The sequence below is a fragment of the Melospiza melodia genome, chromosome 2, assembly GCF_035770615.1.
Source record: "Melospiza melodia melodia isolate bMelMel2 chromosome 2, bMelMel2.pri, whole genome shotgun sequence".
Taxonomy (NCBI): domain Eukaryota; kingdom Metazoa; phylum Chordata; class Aves; order Passeriformes; family Passerellidae; genus Melospiza; species Melospiza melodia.
Genome location: NC_086195.1, coordinates 84,563,766 through 84,588,415, shown reverse-complemented (window position 1 = coordinate 84,588,415; position 24,650 = coordinate 84,563,766). Strand labels below are relative to the sequence as shown.

General features: G+C 36.8%; 1 protein-coding gene across 3 annotated transcripts in view; it reads right to left on the bottom strand.

The window, feature by feature from the left end:
• The window catches only part of PDS5B (PDS5 cohesin associated factor B), a 106,932-nt gene that overhangs the window by 22,264 nt on the left and 60,018 nt on the right, over nt 1-24,650 (bottom strand). For all 3 annotated transcript variants that reach the window (XM_063149145.1, XM_063149147.1, XM_063149146.1), the window contains exons 18-27: nt 23,720-23,825; nt 21,926-22,086; nt 21,174-21,297; nt 20,260-20,418; nt 19,412-19,480; nt 15,034-15,170; nt 10,460-10,583; nt 4,802-5,006; nt 499-613; nt 21-153 (exon numbers count right to left, since the gene is read on the bottom strand). In XM_063149145.1, coding sequence (XP_063005215.1) covers nt 21-153; nt 499-613; nt 4,802-5,006; nt 10,460-10,583; nt 15,034-15,170; nt 19,412-19,480; nt 20,260-20,418; nt 21,174-21,297; nt 21,926-22,086; nt 23,720-23,825 — 1,333 coding nt within the window. The remainder of the gene's footprint in view (nt 1-20; nt 154-498; nt 614-4,801; nt 5,007-10,459; nt 10,584-15,033; nt 15,171-19,411; nt 19,481-20,259; nt 20,419-21,173; nt 21,298-21,925; nt 22,087-23,719; nt 23,826-24,650) is intronic.

The following is a 24,650-nucleotide window of genomic DNA, read 5'->3' as shown; positions in this document are numbered from 1 at the left end:
AATCAAAAAGTATCACCTACTTCATTCATTTTTTGATCATCTGGTCCTTGAGCATCCTTAGTCTGTTTGATATTTTCTACCATTTTTCTGATAAAGGCATGACTGTTGTTTTCATTTTTAGCCATTAATATTTCCAGTATGAACCACAGGCACCTAGAGGAGAAATAAAGTATCCCACATGAACGAAAGCACAAAAGAAATCCCTTTAAAAAGCACATCTGAGAACATGATTAAGTCCAGCTTTTACTAGTATTATGAACTAGTCTAATTCTGAGAAAACAGTTCTTTTGGAAAAATGAAATGAAGATGAACAGAAGGTGAAAGGTTCGTCTATAAAATCTCACAGAGGGCTACAAAAGCACCTATACTATTTCTCTCAATATTTTCCAGAAGTTACCTGGCATCATTATGCACACTGGACTGTGTAACAGAGTACAGCAATAATTAAAATTCCACTTAGAATAAAGTTAGAAATAACACTACTAAAAGTGGCCTTACTCTTTAATGTCCTTGAGTTGCTCAATGTCCTGGACTTTGACATAATCTGGGTCATGAGCTAGAAGATGGATAGTATAAGGAACAACATACTCTGGCAGAAGTGACAACAGTTTCTCTGAAAAGAAGAAGAAAGATGCATAAAACAGTTTCTCTGAAAAGAAGAAGAAAGATGCATAAAAAAACTACATACCAAGAAGTATGCTTTCCTACCAAGGAGGATAGGGCAAATCTTGAGGTCAGCATGCATTAAGGTATAAACACATGTGGGTCTATCATTTCTCTATGATGTTTCATTTCATGGCTGCTGTGCACATGTTTCATGCATGCAACAATTAAGATTTTAAGTATCTCTCACTCAGGGCTGCTTGTTTTCTAGCTACCTTGAGATACAGCTCCAGCTACCTCCTACTCCCAATCCTTTCCTCAGTTCAAAGCCTGTATTCTGAAGGACTTTGAAAAGCAGACGTGAGGATGGATCACAAAATCCATGCTGACTGCAAGAAGTGAGACCAGCACAACTACAGGATAAGTCACTACTATTTCTTTGGACATTGCAGTGTGCAGCCTTGCTGTCAAGAGAACAAAGGCTTTCTGCAGGGATTTTACAGTCAAATTGCCACAATATCTGTTTCCAGAGGAGTGGGAGGTCACATGAAAACTGTAACAAAGTGGTAGTGCACTGAGTTTGAAAGGCTCAATCCCACCTAAACAGAGCAGCACAACTCTATTGTGACATTCAAAGCATTCAAAATATTTTCTATCATTCTCTGAGATTTTTGGAATCCCGAGCAGGACTACAAGAAAGTCTTTCCTCCATCATGACAGTCTGAAGGCCTATCTCCCTTGGGAATTCAAAAAGGAAGGGTTGTTGCCAATGAGTTTTTCAGAGTTATGATCACAAAATACACTTTCTGTAAGATAACAAACTCCCTGACCCAACCAACAACATGCAGCGTGAACTCCAGCACCTCACAGATCACCTCCCAAGGGGCATGGACAACAGATGGACAAGCTGTGCACCAAAAGTAAAAAAAAAAAAACATTTTTTAGCAAACATCCACACTGCTGACTTTAGCCTGATGCCTGAGTGAAGCAGGAGGACACACAGCACACCTAAGTTACTAAACCTGCACCCTGTGCAACAGGCAAGACAATGGTCAGAAGAAGGCATCCTGGAATTCCATGCATATTGCTATGGCACAAGCATCTGATCTTTAGTGCTTGTGGCAAATGCAATACCGTGGTATTGATATGGCTTCAATGTTCATGTGGAGGGAAGAGGGAAATTCTCAGCTCCACTTTTGAAATGCCATATTTTGTGATAGTAAGCGCATGACCAAGTGTGGAAAATCTTCTTTCAGTAAACTTTTACCTATACAATATTCAGTTTTGAATAAGTCCAAACATCTGTAAATCATTATATACACTAAAATGATTTGAAAACTATTTAAAAATACATTAGAAGACTAACAGTTTTACCTCCATTATATGCATTCATATGAACAATTTGCTTGACATATGAGCATGTGCTTGAGAAATATTGTGTGCATCAAACAAAATACACCATTATTGCAGATTTTACAAAACTAACAAATTAATTGTCATGCATACATCAAGTCTTAACCTATACCCTTCTTAGAGATCTGTATAAATAGGGGTAATGCACAGTCTACATAAAATACATATAATTTATAAAATCAATGTAGAGTGATTTTCAGGCCATATTTATGTAATTGAAATCCAGTATACTTTGCAAAGCAGTTTTTAGTGTGTTTCAATTGACACTGCACTATTAACTTTAAAAACATCCTTTTTGTTTTCAAGCACTGTCCTGCATTTTAGCCAGCAGCTGTTCACATTACTAAACAAAAAAATAAAAATAGCAGGGAAGGAAAAGAACATAATTAAAACTTCAGAACACTAGCAAAATTGGCTTGTCTTAGATATGCCCCACACAAACCAAACCACTATTATTTGCACTAATTAGCAACTTCAATAGAATGCTAATCAAGAGCTCATAAACTCAGTTTTTCACTAACTTCCTGCCTTGGACCATTTCTCATATAGCTATAACAATAATTCCAACTGGGTCTGGAAAATAAAATGAACTAGTTCCAGACAAAATAGGGAAAGAAAAAGTATTGATACATATTATATTTAACCTTGTCATGACAAAAATTAGTAGGGAAAAATAGAACTTTTATCTCTAATGAAAGAAGACCCTACCTGAAAGGTAGGGTGGCTTTCCTACCAGCACATAAAACTACAATGTGCTAAAACCCCTCAAAAGAGTCCTTTATGAGCTTTTAGGAAGAACACTTGTTAAAAAAAAAATTAATCTTTACTCTTGTAATTTTTCTGCTTACTGTCTTTCAAGTAAAAGCCTATCATGGGAACATAAAAATTCCTATGCAAGACACGTCTCTACCCAGATGAAACTAGTAAAAGATACACAATCAAAATAAGTCTCTTCTTGAGTGGCTTCCACTCTGAATAGAATTTAGAGAATTTAAGAGGGCTGAGAATAATTCCTGCCAGCCTATAAAAGGCCAGTGTGGAAGAAAAAGGTGTTTTACTGTTGGGTACTAGTGCTTACAAAGTTTTCCTCAGGCAGGGTAAGCAGAAATTTACCATATTTTCAACAAAAGCTGAAATTCCCCCAAAATATCCAACAGATATCCTCCTCACCTGTATAAAGTTTTTAAGACAAAACATATCACAGAATCACACATTTATAGATTCAGACAAATAGGTGGAATAAGCAAAGATGCAGATTTCCAAAGGAGGTACTGCCATCATTACCAGCCTGAGTTACTGCACGGTCAGCACGGAGAGGGGCAGAGGGAGACACACATTTAAATATTGTGTTATTTCCAGAAATGAGCTTTGGCTGAACTGCTGCAATATGGATATTTTAGGATACAAACAGTTCAAGACATTCTATTTGCTGAAAGCTCAGACTGGTAAATCTGAATGACACGAAGTTAAGATTGTAATCCTCAAAAAAATCCTGCAATCTAGATTTAATCCAGACTCCCCATGCATTATAGCATATGTCAAATCAAAGGCATCACACAATTATTTCAGCAAGAAAATAATTTATCAGGTGCACTTCGAGGTCCTACTGGATAAAGAAAAGCACAAATACCTAGGTTCCTCTTAATTTCTTCCACAGATTTTTGACAGTAACTTTGCAGCACCTCTTTCAAACACATGATAATTCTTATGCTTTCTGTCTACACAATTAAAAAGAGATTTCAACTTTCAAGAGTAATAATCTTAAAATTACTTAGAGGTGTTTGTTCAATTTATTTTTTCTTTTTTACATGTTACTGAGTGGGAGAAAAGTACCATTTTTTTCTTTAACTCTAATTAATGATACATTAAGGATTTGTCTGTAGACTTGTTCTCTGATCAGAGTCTAAGAGGACTGAGAAAGACTGACTGACTCAACTAATATAAAGTGATTCATAAACACAGAAGGAAGTCAGTTATCTAACAGCATCTCTGAGATCAGATTCACAAAACAGGTCTGGTTTAGGCTAAAAGGATGAAAAAATTCCCTTCATTTCACAAAAGTCAAATCATCTGTAATCTTTCAAATAAATAAAACTTTCAAAACCTCTCATTCAAAACTGCTATAGCTCTTCAGAAAGGTCTACTTTTTCCTATGACTCTGTACCAGCATTATAATAGTGCATGTCTGTAGCTTTAAGTCAAAAGGACTGACTTAATAAAAGAAAAATAGCTGACATGAGTCCATAATAACTTCCAAAGCATTCTCACGATCAACCACTGGCACTGAGAAGAAAGAATTGCATCAACTCATCCTGAAGTGCCATCAAATATAGCTCTTTGCAGGAATAACACAAGATCCTACTCAATACAGAAGTGCAAGGACAGTCTATTTAGTACAGCATTTATGTATTAAAGTTACTTATTAGTAATTGCTGAAGTAAAATTAATCATTGTCACTTCACTTAGAACATTATTAACATTATTACGTTCAAATAGTACACATAATTGCCTTGGAAAATTACTTCACTTCCAATATATTTAGGCATAAGCATTTGCACAGTTTTTAACAGAACTCAAAGACCTCAGCAGTGCCTGTTCAAAAAAAAATTAAAATAAAATCTGGACAGAAGAAGACCTGAAAATTTTCAGTTTTCATTAGATACCTCCAACTCAAATTTACAGTGGTTCTGTGTATAAAACCAGACAACTACCAATGTTTTCAGTCAACTCACATTTCTATTTGAACAAAACCACTCGTAGCAAAAAGTGACTTCTATTCTCTTACCACTAACTGCTGCATGTTGCTTCAGATACTCCCTTCTGACATTTATGTTCTTCACAAGGCACTGCCTAGCATGAGCTCTTCTCTCTTTCACGGGATCTTTTGCACACAGTGCACAAATAGCCATATATTCTAGTGGCAGCCGTAGTCTAGAAAGACCTTTGTGAAGTTTCTGAGCAAATATTTGTCTCACTTGGTAACATTCATCCTATTAAAAAAAGAAAAAAAGCAAAACCAAAAAAGGTAACTGTAAACTTTTCTTAAAGCAATATAAATTGTAAAATAAAGCATGGAAGCTCAAGTAAATACGCTAAAACCAATTAGACCTTGAAGCCACTGAAACATAGAAATTGCAAGAATTTTTTTTTTAATGCCGAGTCAGAGCAATTTAATTGAATTAATCAGCTGAAGCTTGCTTTAAGCTCAGAAGAAGAGCTAAAGTTCAAAAATTGTGCAGGAAGATACCACACTCAGGACTCAAGGCCTAATTTAGCACAGTAGTAAGGCATGGAGTTACTGAAATTGTTCACAGTTGGGTCACTTGCTTTGTAGAGCCAATGTCAAAGATCTGCACAAAAACATTTTATCCACCAGTAACCACCACATCAATTTTGCTGCTATGATTTCACACATTTTCATCAAGACATTAATATTAAAAACTGAATAAAATTCAACAGAATTACCAGATAAGGTGAAACACCAAAGAGAGTACCAAGCATTTCCATTACACTGTGAAAACCTATGCACTACAATTGACCATGGAAGAGAATTATCTGTGTTTAACAGCTACCAAACAACATGAAGTAAAACATTATGAAGACAGCAAATGTAGTTCTACAGCTTATTCAGCAATGTGTTCCCAGAAAAGGCATGAAGTTTAAATTTTTTTGTATGAAAATAACCTACATATACCATTTAAGACACGACAAACCATTTTCCAACACAGGACAAGGAAGCTTAACAGAAACGCATGTAGAAAAGACTTTGAAGAAAACATACAGAAAAGCTTAAGGTAAACAAGGTCACCAAAATAGCTTGGCACATTTAACCTGCCAAAAAAAGGTCAAGAGGAAAGATTTATCTCTAAACACATAGAAAAAATGTTAACAAGAGTAAGCAGCTATTTTAGTCAAATGGCAGCTTTGAAGTCAGAAAGGATTGAAGAGGGTTTCCAGTTATCAGTCAACTGGAAGTGCAGGGCCAAAACCTAACCACTGGAAACGCTGGCTCTGCAAAATTTGCAAATGGCATCTAAAGAGATCACATACTAAATAAAACAATGTTCCCTCTGCCTCCACCAAAAATGAAACTGAGAAGAAACTTTTTTCAATCAAGCCCCATTTTCTCCTTTTTGTGCTTCAAGCAATATTCCCTCTCTGTGGACTGAAGCCCTGAAACACCTGCTGCAGCCAGAGTTGAAGTAACCCAAGCCTACAAACCCAAACCATGAGATCTGCTCATCATCTCTTGTCTCCTTACAGCATATCCACCCCCACAGGAGGCTAAGATAGAATCCTCCTTTCCCTCCCCAGTATCACCTATGTCTAAAGCCTTTAGGAAGCTCAGAAGAGATGGATGTCTAATTTCTGTTCCAGCAGGGAAACATCTTTGTCTCCAAGGACAAGGGAGGTACAGTTGGCTGCTACTGATGGTATTGTGTGGCCAATTGGAATGACTATAATTCCTTTATTTTTTAATATTGGGAATAACCTTAATTTGACTCATTTCTTACACTAAGAAGGAGACAAAACTTAACCAAGGTATGCTATTTTTAACAGCATACACAAACTCCATAAACTAATCCAATTTTATATATCTACACCTCTGAATTTATTGCAAATTCATCAGAAGTTCACCATTTAAAAGCATTAAAAAATACCTATTTGCAAAACATCATGTATCACTCAGACACAGCTCTGATTCCTAAATTACACCACCTTGAGTTAACAAAGAAAACTGAAAAAGCCTGTTAAACACTGAAGTACTATCCTCAGTTACTTTTCACTGTCTCTCAATATGATGCTCTGTTGACATCAAAATTTGTTCTGGAGATCACAGAAGTCAGCTACTGGTAAGCTTATAAAATTGGCCAAACACACATGCAACTTATTTTACAATTACTAAAACCACATGCATTTCATCGTAATAATGCCCCTGTTTACCAGTGCCACTTTCACACAGCAATTAGTGAAAAAATTTAATTATGTGTTCTGCACTCCAGTCATTAAACATTACAAAATGGCAGCATCAGACAGAAAAAAAAAAGTGCCAGCACAGAACCTCAGCAGAACCTGTGCAACCATCACATGCCTTAAAAAGTAAGATTTTTCCTGTTGTTGAATCTGTTTTCTGATCTGTCCACTTAGAGAATCTTTGCTGTGAATTAAATAACACAAAACTAGAGTTGGCCTTGGTGTCCCCTGATTTATGGCTAGACTTGAAAGTGTTAATAATAAACAAACTTTCATTCAGTATCTACCATCAAGAAACAGATTCTAATACTAACCACTCTAAGCATTAACATATATGTATGCATATCTGCACATGCCAAATCTCAAAAAAAAAGCCAGTACCCCTTTTAAGTGAAAAAATCATTAAAGCTATTACAGCTACTCTACATCTGAGCATCTCCACTAAGAAAGAGAGAAAGGACATTGGAGAAGGCCTGAAAAACACCTACAAAAGTTATTTGTAAGTATTCAAAATCCATTAAAAGCTGCAGTGATAATGAAAGGCAGAATTCCTGACCTGACAGAGCTTACAATCTAAATTCTAGAAAACAACGTATAAAGTCACAAAAGGCAAAGAAATATCAATAAATGAAGAAGGAAAAGTGACAGAAATGATACCACAAAGGAACAGATTCTTCTGGAAGCAATGACAAAGACTTTTGATATCCACAGGGAGGGGATTACAGACACCCAACATGGCTTTATAAAGGAAAAACCATGCCTGGCTGGTCTAACCTTTTACAATGAAGTGAATGTGCAAATGGACAAGGGATGAGCAATTGATGTCACCAACCTGGATTTCTACAAGGGCTTTGACACAGCTATACAGCATTGTTGTCTCTAAACTGGAGCAATATGGGTTTCAGAGATGGACTACTCAACTGATAAGAAACTGGCTGGATGGCCATGTCCAAAGGATTGCAGTCAAAAAAAAAAATCAATGTCCAAATGGAGATCAGTAACAAGTGGTGTGCTCAGGGGGGAATACTGGGACAGGGATTGTTCATCTTTGTTAATTACACAGATAGGAGGGTTGAGAACATCCCTCAGCAAGCCTGTGGATAACACCAAGCCAAGTGGTGTTATTCCCTCATTGGAGGGAAGGGCTGCCATCCAGAGGAACCTTATTAGGCTTAAGGATGGGCCCAGGGGAACCTCAGGAGGTTCGAATCTCAAGTGCAAGGACCTGCACCTGGCTCCAGGCAATTCTCAGTATCCATACAGGCTGAGGGATGAAGGGATTGAGAGCAGGCCTGCAGAGGACTGGGGTCACTTGTGGATGAAAAACTGGAGATGAGCTCACAGCCCAGAAAGCCAACCATGACCTGGGCTGCATCAGAGGGAGAGTGGCCAGCAGGGTCAGAAAGGGAATTCTCACCATCTACTCTGCTCTCATGGGACCCCCATCTGGAGTGCTGTGTCCTGCTCCGGAGCAATGGTTTTAAACTGAAAGAGTGAGGTTTAGATTGGACATACGGAAAAGATTTTTTTACCGTGAGGGTGGCAGGACACTGGAACAGGTTGCCCACAGAACTTGTGGACATTCCATCATTGGAGATGTTCAGGGCCACGTTGGATGGGGCTTTGAGCAACTTGTTCTAGTGGAAGCAAGGGAGCTGAATGGAATGATCTTTATGGGTTCATTCCGGTCCAAAGTATGCTATAATGCTACAGTAAAATGTGATACTAACTGGTTTATAAATGTTGAGAACCCTACTATGTTCTAATTTGAATTTTATCTCTCAAAATTCCCTTTTGAAACTTTAGGGAAGCTAAGCATTAGACACAAAAAAGGTGACAACATATCTGTTAGAATATCCACAAACAGTTAAGACTGTTATAGCTGGAAAATAAGTGATAGAAGTGAGAGATGGAGGAGGGCAAAGGGCCTGCACTTCAACATACTAAAAAGAGTATCAAAATAATGAAGCAAAATTCTGATAGGAGCTACAAGGTTAACATTTGCAATAAAGATTTGCCACAGGAGGGAAATGACTGAAGGAATGAACAGATTTTGATCACTGGGTTCACAAGAAAACAGAACACGTAAACACTACATTGGCAAGGCTAGTCTGGCATGACATTATCCAGCTTGAGTATCCTTTCCAGAGCAGAGACAGAACTTATTGGTCATTACACCAAGTGCCTATTTTTGTCTTGACTAATTTTGTTCTGAACTGTAAATTCTTTATAACTCATTTTGAGACAAGACTAACATTTCTGTTCAGTTTTGGAATAGGAAAGCTGAAAAGTATCAGACTTTGCTTTGGGTGTAAAGACCTTCAGTTATTACCACTGAATTCCTGCTGTAGTTTTGCTAGATTTCATCTGCTTAAGTAGTTTAAAGCTTTGTTCCATTTCCCTTGTTTTTTATAGCGTTTGAGAACTGACTAAGAGCTCCTTTTCATAGGAACAGAGAAGCTTAAAATTCACATAAACATAGTCTGTATTAGGCTTGTATATTGTTTTGACTGTCCTACTCTGGTAAAGGAATGATTTTTCCAGCCTAACAATAACCAACTGCAAGCAACTTTAGAAACTAAAAAAGATACTCTGTATTAAATTAAACAATACCCACACAGGAGCCACACTCCGTATTTGCTAACATTACATGCCAATTTGAAGTCTTCCAACATTTAAAACAGTTTTGCAGCTTTTAAAGCTTTAGCTGGACGCAGGAACTAAAATCTAAAATGGCATATCATTATTGCTGCAGACATCTTCTGGACAGGATTCCTTGCAGAGGACTTCTTGACTTCTGGAAAGCCAGGAGAATATCGGCAGCTACACAAATAACACCAACCGAAGTCCCTTCATGACCACCTTACTCTTGGGGTATGAATCAATTTCTGTACAATTTGCTATGCTGACAAGCCAGAAATAGAGAGGGTCCCTATATCTCTACTTACCACTTGACAGTTATTTCCTTACTATGGGCTCACAGGCAGAAGCTAAGGATGAAAATTCCAGCATCTGCTAAGGAATATATCCCTATTTCTTCTTATATTTGAAGGATGCTAATTATTTTTGCAGACCTCTGCATTCCAAATATATTCTACCCAAGTATTGAGAAATCAAGATCACTGTTTTCACCATAGTTCAATATACTTTACATCATCTCATTTTAACTTCTAGTAATGTTATAATGCAGCTGGGGTATTACTTAAATACATACTGCATATCTTAATTCATCAGTATTCAAACATTTGACTACTCTAAGTCAGTATTTCCCCAATGGACAGCCCAGTACTACAGATCTAATTTTAATCCACAATGAGTCTTCAGGATTATGAAACGGAGAAACAATTTCATGCCAAGGCTGAATATTTTGCACAAAACCAGATTTGCAGAAATATACGTAACATACACAACAAACAACTATATACTCATACACCTGCTGATAACCCACAACTCCAACAAATTTCCTTACATTTATGGCTAGTGCACACAGCTGGTATTGTTCTAAGGTGATGATTTCGTGGTAACAAGGTTCTTGTGCCAACTTCACAATAGCATTCCCAGCAGCCAGCCTCAAGCGAGACATGTCAGGTTTACTGAAAAACAAGCACACGGATTGTGAAGGTTAATTAGTAATAAAATTATGTAATTATTTGACTTAGCTAAATCTAATAAGTTTGCATCACTGAAAAACAAGTACTTCAAAGGAAAGAAGTTTCTGTGAACTTAGCCACCCTTATGCTAGCAGAAGCAATTTCAAACCCAAAGTAATTTTCATGGCAGCACATTTTACAGCCTATTCCCACTTACCATTACCTGATCCCAACCTGGCAATAAAAATTTTCCATCAAACTTCCTAAAAGTTACACACACACATGAAACAATTCTAGCTTTGCATTGAGTGAGGACAGTCCATACTGGCCCTCAGAGACCACATCTAGCAGTTAGATACTTCTGTTCAGCTTGCTGGTCCCCCTTCAGCAGGAGAGTCCTGCCAAAGAAGTAGCCAGCCCATTTCTGGTTCCCAGAGTTGCCAAACTTTCCTAGCTCAAAATCCATGCTTCAGGCAAACACCAATTAAGATTAATTAGACACTGTAATACATGACCAAGTGAATTCTATTTTAAGACAATAGTAAAATGTCCTTTTGAATGCAACCACTAAAAATATTGTATATCAGATGTGTGGCAAATTTTCTACAGCACAGAACTATGACATTCTAAGCTCCAAAAGGTTTTTAATAATTTTTCTCTTGGTGAGCATTAGTTTAAGAAAAAATGCAGATGTATTTCAGGAAAATCTCAATTCAAGTTCATATCTAATATCAGTACTTTCAGCAACTGTTAGCATCCTCTGATACTGAAATAGTCTTATTTTATGCTTAGTATAGACTAAAATCAAAATCCTACTACAAAAACATGCAAGATTAAACCTAGCTGTTCTATCTAACCACAAACAGAAAATTTGTATAATCTTGAGTTCTGCAGGACTGTTTATGACTTATAAAATTAAAAAGAAAGACTTAGAAAGGACAGTTGAGATACTATCAATAAAATTCAATATTAAAAAAATACAAGACAGGTGAATTTAACATGATAACATCTCAAAGAAGTAAGTTGTTGATTTAAAAGCAATTCAAGAAAGTCATCAATCCTACTACTTCAAAGTGTAAAGGATGAACAAGAGAAGGGATTTGTTGCCTTCACCTGACACTCCAGGTTGAACAGGGCTTTGAAGTAAAAAAAAAAAAATAAAAATTCCCTTACAGTGTCACTGAAGGGTAGAGTTGTGCAGACTTCAAGAGGCATAGAGGCAGAGTCACTTTTAGGGCCGATGTGGGCAATAACACCAAGAAGATTACAACATGACTGATGGCCTCAACAGCATCAAAGGCTCCTGAGCCCTGTCACTTTCACTTAATTCAATTATGTTTAGCAAATTATTAAACACTGTTTAAAAGACAAGTGCAAGCCATGAACACTAAAATGGACTCACACAGAATGACCTCATATCAAGTACAGTCTAAGAGGTTATGTTCTGTACTGAACGGACAGTTTTACTCTCTTCAAAGCCTACTCCAAGTCAGAGGGAGCAGTATCAGGTTTGCACAGAAGGGACACAGTAAGCACTGCCAGAAAGAAGATATCCTTATTGCACTCAATGGGTGAAGAACAAAGGTCAGGAAGTGTCAGCAAGTTCCATGCAGAACTAACAGGCCTGAAACATCATCTCCTTTGCTTCAGGTTTTGAGAGTAATTGTTTATGTAGGCAGTATAGCTCACACAGAGACAATGGACTGGCCCTTCTACCAGTTTGGAGCTTTCTTGAAAAGCAATACTGAGAATCACAAATAATTATTACGTGTCGGTACAGGGCTCTTGCCTCATTCAGCAGTGGGTGCACATTTTCCCTAGTCTTCATTTTGTCACTTATTTACTTAGAGAAGCTCTTCTGGTTGCCTTTGTCACTTCTCACTAGATTTTATCCCAGTTGGGATTTGGCTTTCCTGTCTGTATCTCAGATGGTGCTCCCTGTACGACTGCCAGATTACCCATCTCTACTTCCTCCCTCTGTTTACCTCATACCACAGAATAGCTGGGGCCAGAAGGGATTGTTAAAGCTCATCTAGTCCAACCCCCTGCAATGAGCAGTACTTGGAGGCCGGTCCAACATGACCTTGAATGTTTCTAGGCATGGGGCAGCTATTACCTCCCTAAGCATCCTGTTTCAGTGTTTCATCACCCTCACCACAAAAAAAAATTTCTTCTATCTATCTACAGGCTCCTTTAAGTGCTGACAGGTCACAATAAGACCCTTCCTATTGTGGTCACCCCAGACCCTTCTCTCCTCCAGGCTAAACAACTCCAAACCACTCAGCCTTTCCTCATAAAAGTGCTCCAGCCCTCTGATTGTTTTTGAGACCCTTCTCTGAACATGCCCCAGCAGGTCCATGTGTTTCCTGTGCTGAGAGCCCCAGAGCTGGATGCAGCACTTTGTGCAGGGTCTCACCCTCTGAGTGAGCTAAAGAGGCAGAATCACATCCCTTGACCTGCAAGCCATGCTTCTTTTGATGCAGCCCAGGACACAGCTGGCTTTCTGGGATGTAAGCACACATTGTTGGTTCATGTTCACCCTTTCATCCACCAGTGTCCCCAAGTACTACTCTGCAGGGCTGCTCTCAATCCCTCTTTTTGTGTTTGAATTTTGCCAGGAGCACCTTGCTCATCCAGGTACAGTTTGCTGAAGTATCCATCTGCTTTTCTGCTGTGATCACTCTTGAGTACTGAGGGGGAATTTTTAAGTACTAGGTAATTAGGTTTCTTGGGCCCCTCTTCCCTTCAGGCCTTATCCACTGGGACCCTTCAAGCACATTCTTGTAGAGATTCAAGACTGTTTTCGTAAGTCCAGTGCAATCTTGCCTTCTGGCCTCCTCCTTGCCCTCAGGATTTTGAACTTTACCATCTTAGGGTCATTATAGCCAAGGCTGCCTTCAACATGCACATCCTCAGTAAGCCCCTCCTTGTTGGCCTATATGAGGTTGAGCAGAGAGCCTCTCCTCATTAGGTCCTCTACTAGTTGTGTCAAAAAGTTGTCATGAATGCTGCCCTGGATTGTTATGCACTGCTGTGTTGCCCTTGCAGCAGATATCAGAGAGGCTGAATTTCCCCACAAGGGCCAAAGATTGCACACATTAAGTTGTTTTCAGCTGTTTAAAGGCCTCATCCACTTCTTCCTGGTCACAGGAAGGGTCCCACAGCAGACACTCACCACGAGGTTACCCAGAGCAAACTGCTCTTCAATCTTAGCCCATAAGCTCTCCATTGGCTCAACATCCATCCCCAGGCAGAGCTCCAAGCTCTGGGGTTGAAGGGTTACCTCACATGTCACTGCCCTACTTTGAAAGGGTCCCTCCCTAGCCCTCTTAACTTGATTTAAAAATGGAAAACTGATCACAACATTATATGAAGTTTCTACTTGATATAATTACTTTTTGAGTAGAAAGGGAGTGGGAAAATTAAATTTCTGAAACATGCACAGTAAGGAATCATCACTCCAAGCATGAAAACACACAGGGTCTACAGAACTAATTTATTCTCTAACTACTGCATAAGCCAACCATGAGCTCCAAGTAGTCACGCTGAAAAGCTAAATTACTGCTACTCAACTCCCTGGCAGCTGCCATGAATGGTCACATTACAGAACTATAATTGTTTACAAAGAACTTTAGGACAGATTACACAGTTGCTACAAATATAATATACTAGACAGCTCTCAAGTTTGCAATTTTGCACACACAATATGGTTCTATCTGCATAACTACTGTATAACATTAACTCTACCTGAAAATCAGAAACTTTTTAGACATATTGGCACAATCTACCCATGCCCTTAATGGCTTTTGTAGACATAAATTTTCAATGTTAGCAAGCAATAGCAGCTGACAACTTTTCACTTTTCCTACCACAGAGGATTAAGAAGATACCCAGAAAAACAAGTTGTCTAACAGTCACCTAAAAGGTAAATTATTTATTGAGATTTAATCCTCTTTACACATTTCCTTCTTGCTTTCACTTTTAGACACCTCAAGATAGATTAGCCTGCCTCCAAGCAGATGTGTCTTGTGTACTAAGTATTTCCACCTGGTTTATACAACATACTATTATTCTTTATTAGAAAGCCCACCTATTGGTATTTGGCATACACAGCAATTGGTACACCAGGAACAGCAAGCTGCATAAAAAATTAAAACCAATTTTCAGTGGGAAGGAGGAAGTTGCACAGTTTATTCCTGCAATATGAGTAATAGCCTATTGAAGGAATGAATAAAAGCAAGAATATAAAACCTAAAATGCAGCTGTGTGTACAGCATTACAAAACCTGAGACTCAGCAAACTTAAGGAACCAGTCAAGCTTACTACACATCTTATGAAATAAAATGTATAAATTTTTAAGCAGTCTAGCAGAGTAGTTTACAGACTACTTCAATTAAAACTCTCCCCTCACTCCATCAGCATAGATATGAAAACATTACCATCTGGTACATACCTTATTTTCCCCTGCTCTGTTAAGTCTCCATCACTGTGTAATATTGTTGTTAGCAGTCTCAGAGTAGAAGTACCTGACTTGCTGTGGTTGTTCTTCATTCCTAGCAACCATCGAACCATCATCTTGATGGCCTGAATCTGAAAAAATAAATTGATACCAAAAAGTCAAATCATATTATAAGCCTCATTTTTAAAATAATCTTTATCTTAATTTAATCATATGATATTTTTTCCCAAGTGCTTTTTGCTGGTACAAACATAAGTCTGTCAGGACTGCAAAACATAATTTAAATAATGAAAGATAACCAGACATACTCTCAACTAGACAGCAAATTTTCACTGAAAGCCTCAAGTATGTATTACAGCAAATAAAAATTATACATTTAGTTTAAGTTTGAGCTGGTTCTTCTATAAGCAATCACATATTTTGTCCTTTGAAACATTTTCTTAATTGAGCTTACATGCATTAAATACTATGAAATAGGCTAAACAGTTAGTTTATACTTACTAAGAAAATGTTACTGGATCAAAAAGCAGAACACATTTTCATCTTTACATATTCCTAGAATTCACAGAATATTCTGCATCGGAAAGGACCCACAAGAATCACCAGTGAATGACCCATATGGTGACTGAACCCACGACCTTGGCGTTAAATTCCTGTGCCCTATATATTCTCTATTTATCTAGGTCATATCCGAGTTTAAATTTAAGACATGTACTTGAAAAAACACTTAATAGACATCTTGACTGCTAGCAATCTGTACTACAATAACTTACCCTGGTAAAGAATGCTTTTTCCACAGCTATTTAAAGAAAAGCCTCAAAGTCAGGGAGGGATAACTTGGTTTTGCCAATGGAAACATCAAGTGTTTTGAGGCAAGCTTCTGCCCATATGCAGAATCCAGCAACTATCACGAAACACTGAATAATTTCACATTTCTTTAGTGAAAATAAAATATTAATTTGGAGATTAAGTTTGTTTTAGTATTTGAATCGCTTTATCCTTTCATTTTCCTTGCATATGACAGCAGAGACAATAAAGAAAACAAAGAAGAGTATCTTCTTACAGGAAAATGAAAATGCTCATCTAAATCACATTGATATCCTTTGGGGAAAAAAAAGGAAACAAAAAAAAACAAAAACAAAACAAAAAAAAAAAAAAAAACCCAAAAGAACCAAAACCAAAACAAAATATGAACTCTGAAGATCAAAACCCAAAAGCTTTAGAAAACTTACACTTTTCATACATGGTAACTTCAAATATTCTCATTAGTGGGAAAAGCAACTCTAGTAACTTTTATATAAACATTCACAATATGAACAAATTAAATTTATCATAGCATAATTGATCTACTCCTTGCAATGAACCGACTAAAATGATCCCATCAGATCTCAGGACTAGGACTATCACTTCTACGTGAGTTTAGTTTTTAGGACTGTAGTCCACTTGCTCCACCTTACTGGGTAACACCAGTGAGCTGTAGGATGTCTGTCACTCCAGAACTCAAAATGCAAATGCAGTCTGAGGAGCAGAATTTGTCTTGCCCTCACTTTCAAAGGGTCTTCCACTGGAACAGCTCTAAGTATCCACCAGAAGATTTTAGTAGCATCAAACCCAATACAATAATTGTAACATAACAATAATGGCATCATATATTTTCACAGCTCACAAATTCAGTTTCTTCTCGTCATAACCAGGACCTGTAACTGTTAGTGCCTCCCATTTGTCGGGAGGATGGAAATATGACAGCTCTCCTTGGTCTTCAAATAAATGACACATTTGGCCAGAGAACAGACACAGTTACCTTGTCCCTTGACAATTTCAATTTCAATCTTTGCTTCTAGTAATTCCCTCCATAATGTTTTTTCCCCAACTTTATTATCCAAACCTATTCTAGTTTTCCTTCCATGTAGTGAAGTCCTAGTACCACCTCCTTCACAATTTTTGTCTGACCCCACCATTTTCCCTATTTCTTTGCTAGTGTTAATGATGGTATGGTGACATTCCACCAACCATGGAGAATTAAGCATTCCCATGGAATCAGTACAGGGCATGAGAATTCCCCCAGTCACTACTACTGATTACCCAAAGAGTAAGTTAGACATGACATGAGTGCAGACTGCTGTCATGTTTTAAATTCTCCCTTTGCAACCAAATTGTGTAGTTATTGAAGGATAATTCCAGTTGAAAGGAGTGTTAGGTCTCCAGTTCAATCCCCTGCTCAAAGGAAGGTCAGCTATGAAATCACACGACATTGATCTCAGTTTTAGGCGCTGTGGTGTCAAAAGCCCTCCAAGAATGAAGACTGCACAGGCTCTCTTGGCAACCTGCAACCTCTTGCTACCTGTTGCATTGTCTGACTGTTCTCAGGCCTTTCCTTATATTCAGACTGAAGTTCTTATTTCAATTTGTGTTCCACAAGCCTAGAATTCTCCTCCAAGATGAAAAATTATTTTTACACAACATGAAAAGATAAGAAAGTGAAAATGAGACAGAGCCATATGAAACACAACACTGTCTTCCTACTACATCACCATTATGGCAGCAGCTGGCTAAACTTTAAAACTGTTTTTTAAAATTGATACATTTATATTCCAGTGATATGGAAGGAAACAAGAAATATCACTGCTACTACACAAGTCACCTGCATGGTGCACAGTACTCATTACAGGTCGCTGCCAAGAGAGACAAAATGCTTTAGAACTCAAGTGTCCAGCGTAGGAATTCCAGTCTAACTCATATAATCATTAATCCAATTCATAGTTAATACTGTACTGAAACATTTCTCTGCAGAGAGCCTTCCACAAAAGGTTTAGCAGTCTACATCTGCTGGCTGGACAATACTACAATTTAGTTTTCAGCACTCCTTCCCACTTTCATACTCTAACCTGCTAGTTTGAAAATCCTCACTAGATATATAATAATGTTACAAAAGGAAAAAGAGGCTTGAAAACCCAGAGTGAAGAAAAGTCCATGATCAGAGAGAAATCATTCATAAACTAATGGCATTGTCTGGAGCATACATTAAGTTTAAGCTCTGCAGTAGTAATAAAGGTTAATTAAATTTGCAAATCAATTTTCACAATAGCCTGTTTTCACAGGCTATTGAAATAAATTCTTCTTACAGTTTTCAGGCTTGGCTTCAACTGTAAATTGCCTTAAGAATTTCTGCAGGTTAATTCCTTTCCAAATAGACAGATGTATGAGAAGTTTTATCAATATAAAAGTACATTTTAGAGAGTTATTGCAGCTTCACAAATCATTTATAATAATTAAGAAAAACAATTAATACTTACTAATTCAAGTTACATGTATAATCACTCAAGTGAAATCATGTCTATTTAAAATTAACACTTCATTAATTTAAAACAAAGGTGCATTCTCTTTAAACCATTTTTGGAGTATAGTGTGCAACTATGGATTTGCACAAACATGAAAACTATCCTTTGTGGAGTCAAAAAACTAAAAGCAACAATCAAATTCAAAAAAACCCAAGCCTTTCCAGTAATATGTTCTGTACCGAACTGCAAACCAAAGTACTTATTAACCTAGCAGAAAAGTAGGTCTGCTAGGAAGTGTTTAACAATTTTGAGAGAAGGCAAAGAACTTTTTAAAACCAGAGCCACTCTACTCAGAAGATATTAGAAACTAAACAAGTGATATAACATAGAACATAATATAAAAGACAAGCATCTCATTCTGAAAGAAGTGAAAGCAAAAATCTATCCCTGTTCTGAGGGGCATTTAAAAACCAAATACAGATATAGAATATATTTTCCACATCGTTAGTCTATTTCTAATTCATCGAAAAATTGATTGACAGTATATCTCTTACAGAGTACAGAAAATGTAATACACTTTCTCCAAAATAAGAAAAAGCTTGAGACGACATTTTTAAGTAAAGTACCAAAACAAACCCCCCACTATTTTAAAGTGATGTATTTTTCTTAAATCCAGGTTTTTTCTCTAATACACATTGCAAACACAGAAAAATAAACACTCTAATCAATTTATTCATTTGAAGAAACTTACAAGCCCAAAACCCATTTTTCTTTTTCCAAAACAGCACTGAAAGTTTCTTGGACTGGCATAAAAATTCAACAGAAAAAAAGACTTCTAACAAAATTTCTATAGTATTTAACTCCTATATTGAAGAAGAGGAAAAAAAATAATTTTACTTTAAGTAATCCAGCTATCATCACAGTCAAGTGTCAGAAAACAAAACTACACCTATAAAGAGTTCATATAAAAACTTAATGAAGTGTGTACATAAATTTATGCATAAAATAATAATTTTAAAATATGCTCCCAAGACCAAATCCTTATTAAGTATTACAAACATAAGAGACAGGAAAACATAGTACATGCTACTCACTTTAACAAGGGTTTCGGGAGACACTTCTTCATCTGGGACCCAAAGTTTTGTTGTCTTTTTTCCTGGAAGCTAAACAAAATGTTACATTTGTTACAGTACAGTTACTCTTCAGTGAAACTTGTAACCTTCTCTTTCTGTTTGCTTCTGGAACCAATACAGCAGCACTCCCTGGTCAGCTGTATGCCTACTGTATCTTACAGAAGTAACCACTACAGAAGTGAGATACCTCACTATCCAAGTATCAGCAAATTCAAGATTAATAAAGGCACTGGTTGTTGTTGTTACCTGAAAACTATTCCTTTAGGGCATAATAGCCATTGCTTTGAAAATAACAGTTTTTCCATATCCAGTAGATTGGAACCTCACAGCATTTTACTGTTTTAGAGTGTGTATCTTTCCCTAAGCAATTTCAAGCAATGCACAAGTTCATTTTTTGACTTCATAATCACTTTAGAATGAACACAAAATTGTTCAAAAAATTTAAATTCAGTCCTCCATTTCAATAGTGTATTTTAATTTCAAATGTAATATACTTCCTAAAAATCACAATTCACTCAAGATAAGAAACAGAATGAAATCATAACAATTTTCCCCTTTTTAATGAAGGCCAAATCACAAATGATGAAATGCTGTGCTATGCAGGTCATCACTTTAGTAAGATTCCCAAATCAGTAGAACTCTCCTTTCCTGTACCATGTGTTTTGAATAGAGTCAAACTACATGAGTAAATCAAAAGACAACTGTATACAAAAAGCAGAACCAGCATGCCAGATATCTTCCCAAGAACTTGATGAGTATGATACTGCAGAAAAAGCATACTCTTAATATAAGGTTTTAAAAATACTCACCCTATCATTCATTAGCAAATCTTTAACAATAAAAGTAGCAACCAAAGATTTCAAAGGGGCAGCAAATTGGTCAGGTGCAAGCATGGCTATATGGCCAATAGTAACCAATGGCGTAATGAGGTGCTCAAAATTGCTTGGATCCAGGCTTTTATGCAGTGGCTAAAAAAAAAAATACAACAAATTCAACTATTTCTGATATAATCTGTGTCTCACTGAAGGGATGGGAATGACTTGTCCATGTCTATTTCAGAAATACAATTTCAAAAGAACCATTGATTATTTAAAGATACATTCACTAGCCCATCAAATCTTTCTCAAGTCAGAGGAAAGGTCAAGATGACAGACAAAATATTTATCACCTCTGGATAGTTCCAAAAGTGACAGCTCAAGCATGATCATTTAGGAAACAATGGATTAAAAAGCCTACTTTATTGTGGGAGAACAAGATCTCAAGCTAGCAATTCCAGTAATGGACTATGATTCAGCCTTCAAGATAAGAGGCTGAGGGCCACTAATTAAAAAGCACATTTGCAGTTACAGCTAAAAAATTCACTTAGTCTGTACCACAATTCAGTTTTCCTAAATTTCTGCAACCATTTAAATACGTTTGACCATTTTCAACAGGGGTAAGGAGTAGCATATGGTTCCTCTTTCTATAAATAGTTCATGGTTCAAGTACACAGCCTAACACTTGGTTTTACTCTACCAGCTCTTAAAATACACAACCTAAAACATGACGAATCACGAGATACAAGAACACCCTCTACTATCATTCTTCAGGCCAAAATCATGTAAGAACTAAAGGAAAGGGGAAAAACATATTTCCTAAATCTGCTACAACTTGCAACTACATCCTTTAGTTTACATATGCAATATAAAAGATCAGTATAAGTAACTCAAGTATTTAATATTACCTCAAATATCTGTGCAAACTGCGTTTCTTTGCTGGAAAATATTGCATGGATGCAGTGAATAGCATACTTGGCTTGACGAGGGGGTCCCTTTTTAGCTTTATGGTGCAACACTGGAAGCAAAGCACTAAACAGTTGTGTAACAAAACAAATAGACAAACAGAGCAAGAGATAAGTAATTTCACAAATGCAAAATTTTACAAAACATCAAACTAACAAAGAAGTACAGATATACATATAAAAATCACAACACTTCTGCAAAAGCACTAATTGCTTTTGTTTGGGTAATTTCTTCAAAAACAAGAAGAAAAAAATTATTTACATAACTTGCAAGCAAAAAAATCCTAGTTTGTGTTGATAAAATATTATGTGCTAAAATAGGTATTGATATCTGCACAGGTACTAAATGTTCTTTTGGAAATATTTTGGCCTACATATCACCATTAAATTGCAAGGAATGTTCTTACACTGCATATATATATATAAAACTTAGGAAAGAATAAGTAATTCTGAAGGGCAACAATATTCATTATAGCAGTATCAGTGACATACTACCTGTCACTACTTTGGATATATTCATTTCCCTTCCATTCTTCAAAAAGGATTACAATTTAGTTTTTCAAAATCTCTTTTTGGAAATAATACTTTCTTCCAAAAGAATGCAGGATAACGCTACAGCAGATGAAAGGCAGAGTGAGAAATTCCAAAATCTTATACAGTAAAGGTCACTGCTCAGAGTAAGATAAACAACTTACGATCGTATGTGAGGAAAGTCTTCTTCAATTTTACTTCCTGTATTTTTGAAAATTTGTAATGCAGCTTCTGCCACTTTTTCATCATCCATTTTCAAGCAAGCAAGGAGAGATTCAAAAGTTTCAGCTGAATGAAACGAGATAGGGTGCGTAAACGAAAGTACCTGCCAAAACATGATGAAAGCCATGTTAACATTTTTTAAAGGTCCACTTATACTAGGACACTTCATCAAGAGTCATTTTCCACTGCCATACTGGAACATTTATAATACTCTCCCTGGTTTTGATTCATGATCCACATTGCTCTTCTTTTTTTTTAGTAGCTCCTAAGCTGTCTTTATACATGACCTCATTAGATTTAATTTATTTCCCCAGTCTCAGTTTCTTCTCCTACTATTCTGACCATGTACTTCTCAGTGACATTAGCAAGTACTGGGTTACAGCAGGAGCAGGTCTTAGGAGAAACCCAACTGATGCTAAGGAAGCAATATTCATGTTTCAGGAGTTTTACTTCAGAGTATTTTTAGAATGACTAAATCCACTTTAGGCAATGTAACACAACATGTGCTTCTGAAGCCCATCTCAATTTTGTTCTTCTGAAAGGAATCCAGCTTGCATGCCTCCAGACTTCATGTTTGTTTCCTCAGGGGAAGAATTGATTCTGCTCTGAAGTGAAATTCCTATCTCTAAAATAGCAACACAGACATACTCAATAGGGCCTCTAGTCCCTCAAGTTTTCCATATTAACTTAACAGATTCTGTACCTCTCTTTCAGATTCTTAGACTTGGCTGTTTTCAGGTATGACAGTCCTCCCATGTTAAAAAAAAATTAAATAAAGAAACCCTTAATTGATCCTCCTTGAAATGTGGTCTTCTCTTCATTTTTAAGTGGCTGTTGATTATTAGCCTTGTTACAGATAATATTCTGACTTATGGCAGAGAAACAATCCTCAAAATCTACAAAGTTCTTCATATGCCGTTTCCTATTTTAACTAAGTTACCTTCCTTCCCACTTCATTGTATGGCATTCCCAATGCTGGACTTCTACATTTGTTCTCCCTGTATTATTCTGATGATGTATAGACCTCTTTGCTTAGGACAGTCTTACTCCTCTTCCTTAAATGTGTCATGCCAGGTCATACAAATATGTAAATATTGACTTGGAAGCCTTCATTCAAGCATATACTCCTTCACAAAATGATTCATTCTTTCTTACTCAGATGCATTCTTGTGCTACTGGGTATCTGCACTTTTAGATAAAAGTTCACACTTGGATAAAGAGATTCACCCTTTCAGGTGAATCTACTCAGTCCTTAGTTCACCTAAAATACTCTGAAAACTTCAGTATGGGAGTCCTTTAGATTTTAAGGCCTCTGAAGTCAACTCCCACCTGGACTACTTGACAGTCTTTGCTACGTTAGCCCAGTTTCAAGATTACTCATAGTTGAAATAGGTAAGACCCCAACTTAGGTGGAACACAGAGGAACCACAGTGCTGCACTGATGTACAACAGCACCATGTCTACAAATTGCTGAATTCATGCTCTAATAACCAAAACTGCACTGCTACTGTCTCACACGCAACTACTTTTGGCTTACAGAAAAGTTTCTAAATCATTTTTAAAATAGCCTTACTGATGTGCCAAGACGAGCATGAAGCACAAAAAACCAAACCAGTTTCTTCCAGGTAGGCACCACATGCTTTTGACTAAAAGCAGTAAGTGCTAATTAAAAATTTATTTTAACAAAGTTTTTTGCAAAGTTTCCCATACTCACTGGCCATCAGAACTATACTTGCCTTCAGCAATTCAAGACCTGCTCTGATTGCCTGGTCAGTAGGTACACCCTCATCTTCATCATCAGCTGTTCCATCTATAGACTTGTTCACTTGTTTGATAAGGGCACTGAAGAGGAAAACAAAATATGATCTTGTAGTTACTGCAATTCCACCATGTATGATTACATCTTAAACTTGTGAAAACAACCTTATTAAAGCAACTTATTTAAAACATAAGCCTACTATAAACCAAATATGTCAACTACATACATAATCTGGTTGCCCTCATCTCCTATCCAAATCAAAGCATTCTGAAGCATTACACTAAAAAATATTCATCCATCATGAATTAAGAACTATATACAAATTACTCTGGAAGGATGACCAAAATAAGAAAACAATTTGAGCATTACAAGCAACAAACTCAATAAGAACTATGCTGAGGTTACAACCCGCTACAGATTCTTAATAATTGATGGAGAATAACTGTTTATAATAGTTAGTCTCTAACCAAGAGGAAAAATAATAACCATTTAACAATTCTACTAAGAGCTGATGATAAATTTATAAGACCTATCTTCTGCATATTTTTCTTGACAGTAAGGCTTATGTCAAATACTGCTGTTAGTTAAATAATCATTTCAGCAAAAATAATTTCAGCAATCCTCCCCCACCATAACTTCTTTGGCTCACTCTTCCTTGAAGTCTTGCTGCCTCATCATCATAACCTTTACTTCCTCAGTTACATTACTGTTTATATCACTATGAGCTAATATTCTAGGTGGCAAGTTTCAGCTGAATAGTCTGGACAGAAATTTGTTTTAAAACAAGTCAGCTGGTCACAAACCATACTTTGTGTGTCAGCAACACATCCACTTTTACTGACAGGTCATCCCAGCTATGCTGAGCGACAATGCAATTGTTTCTGTGACTACATTCTGGACAAGGACAG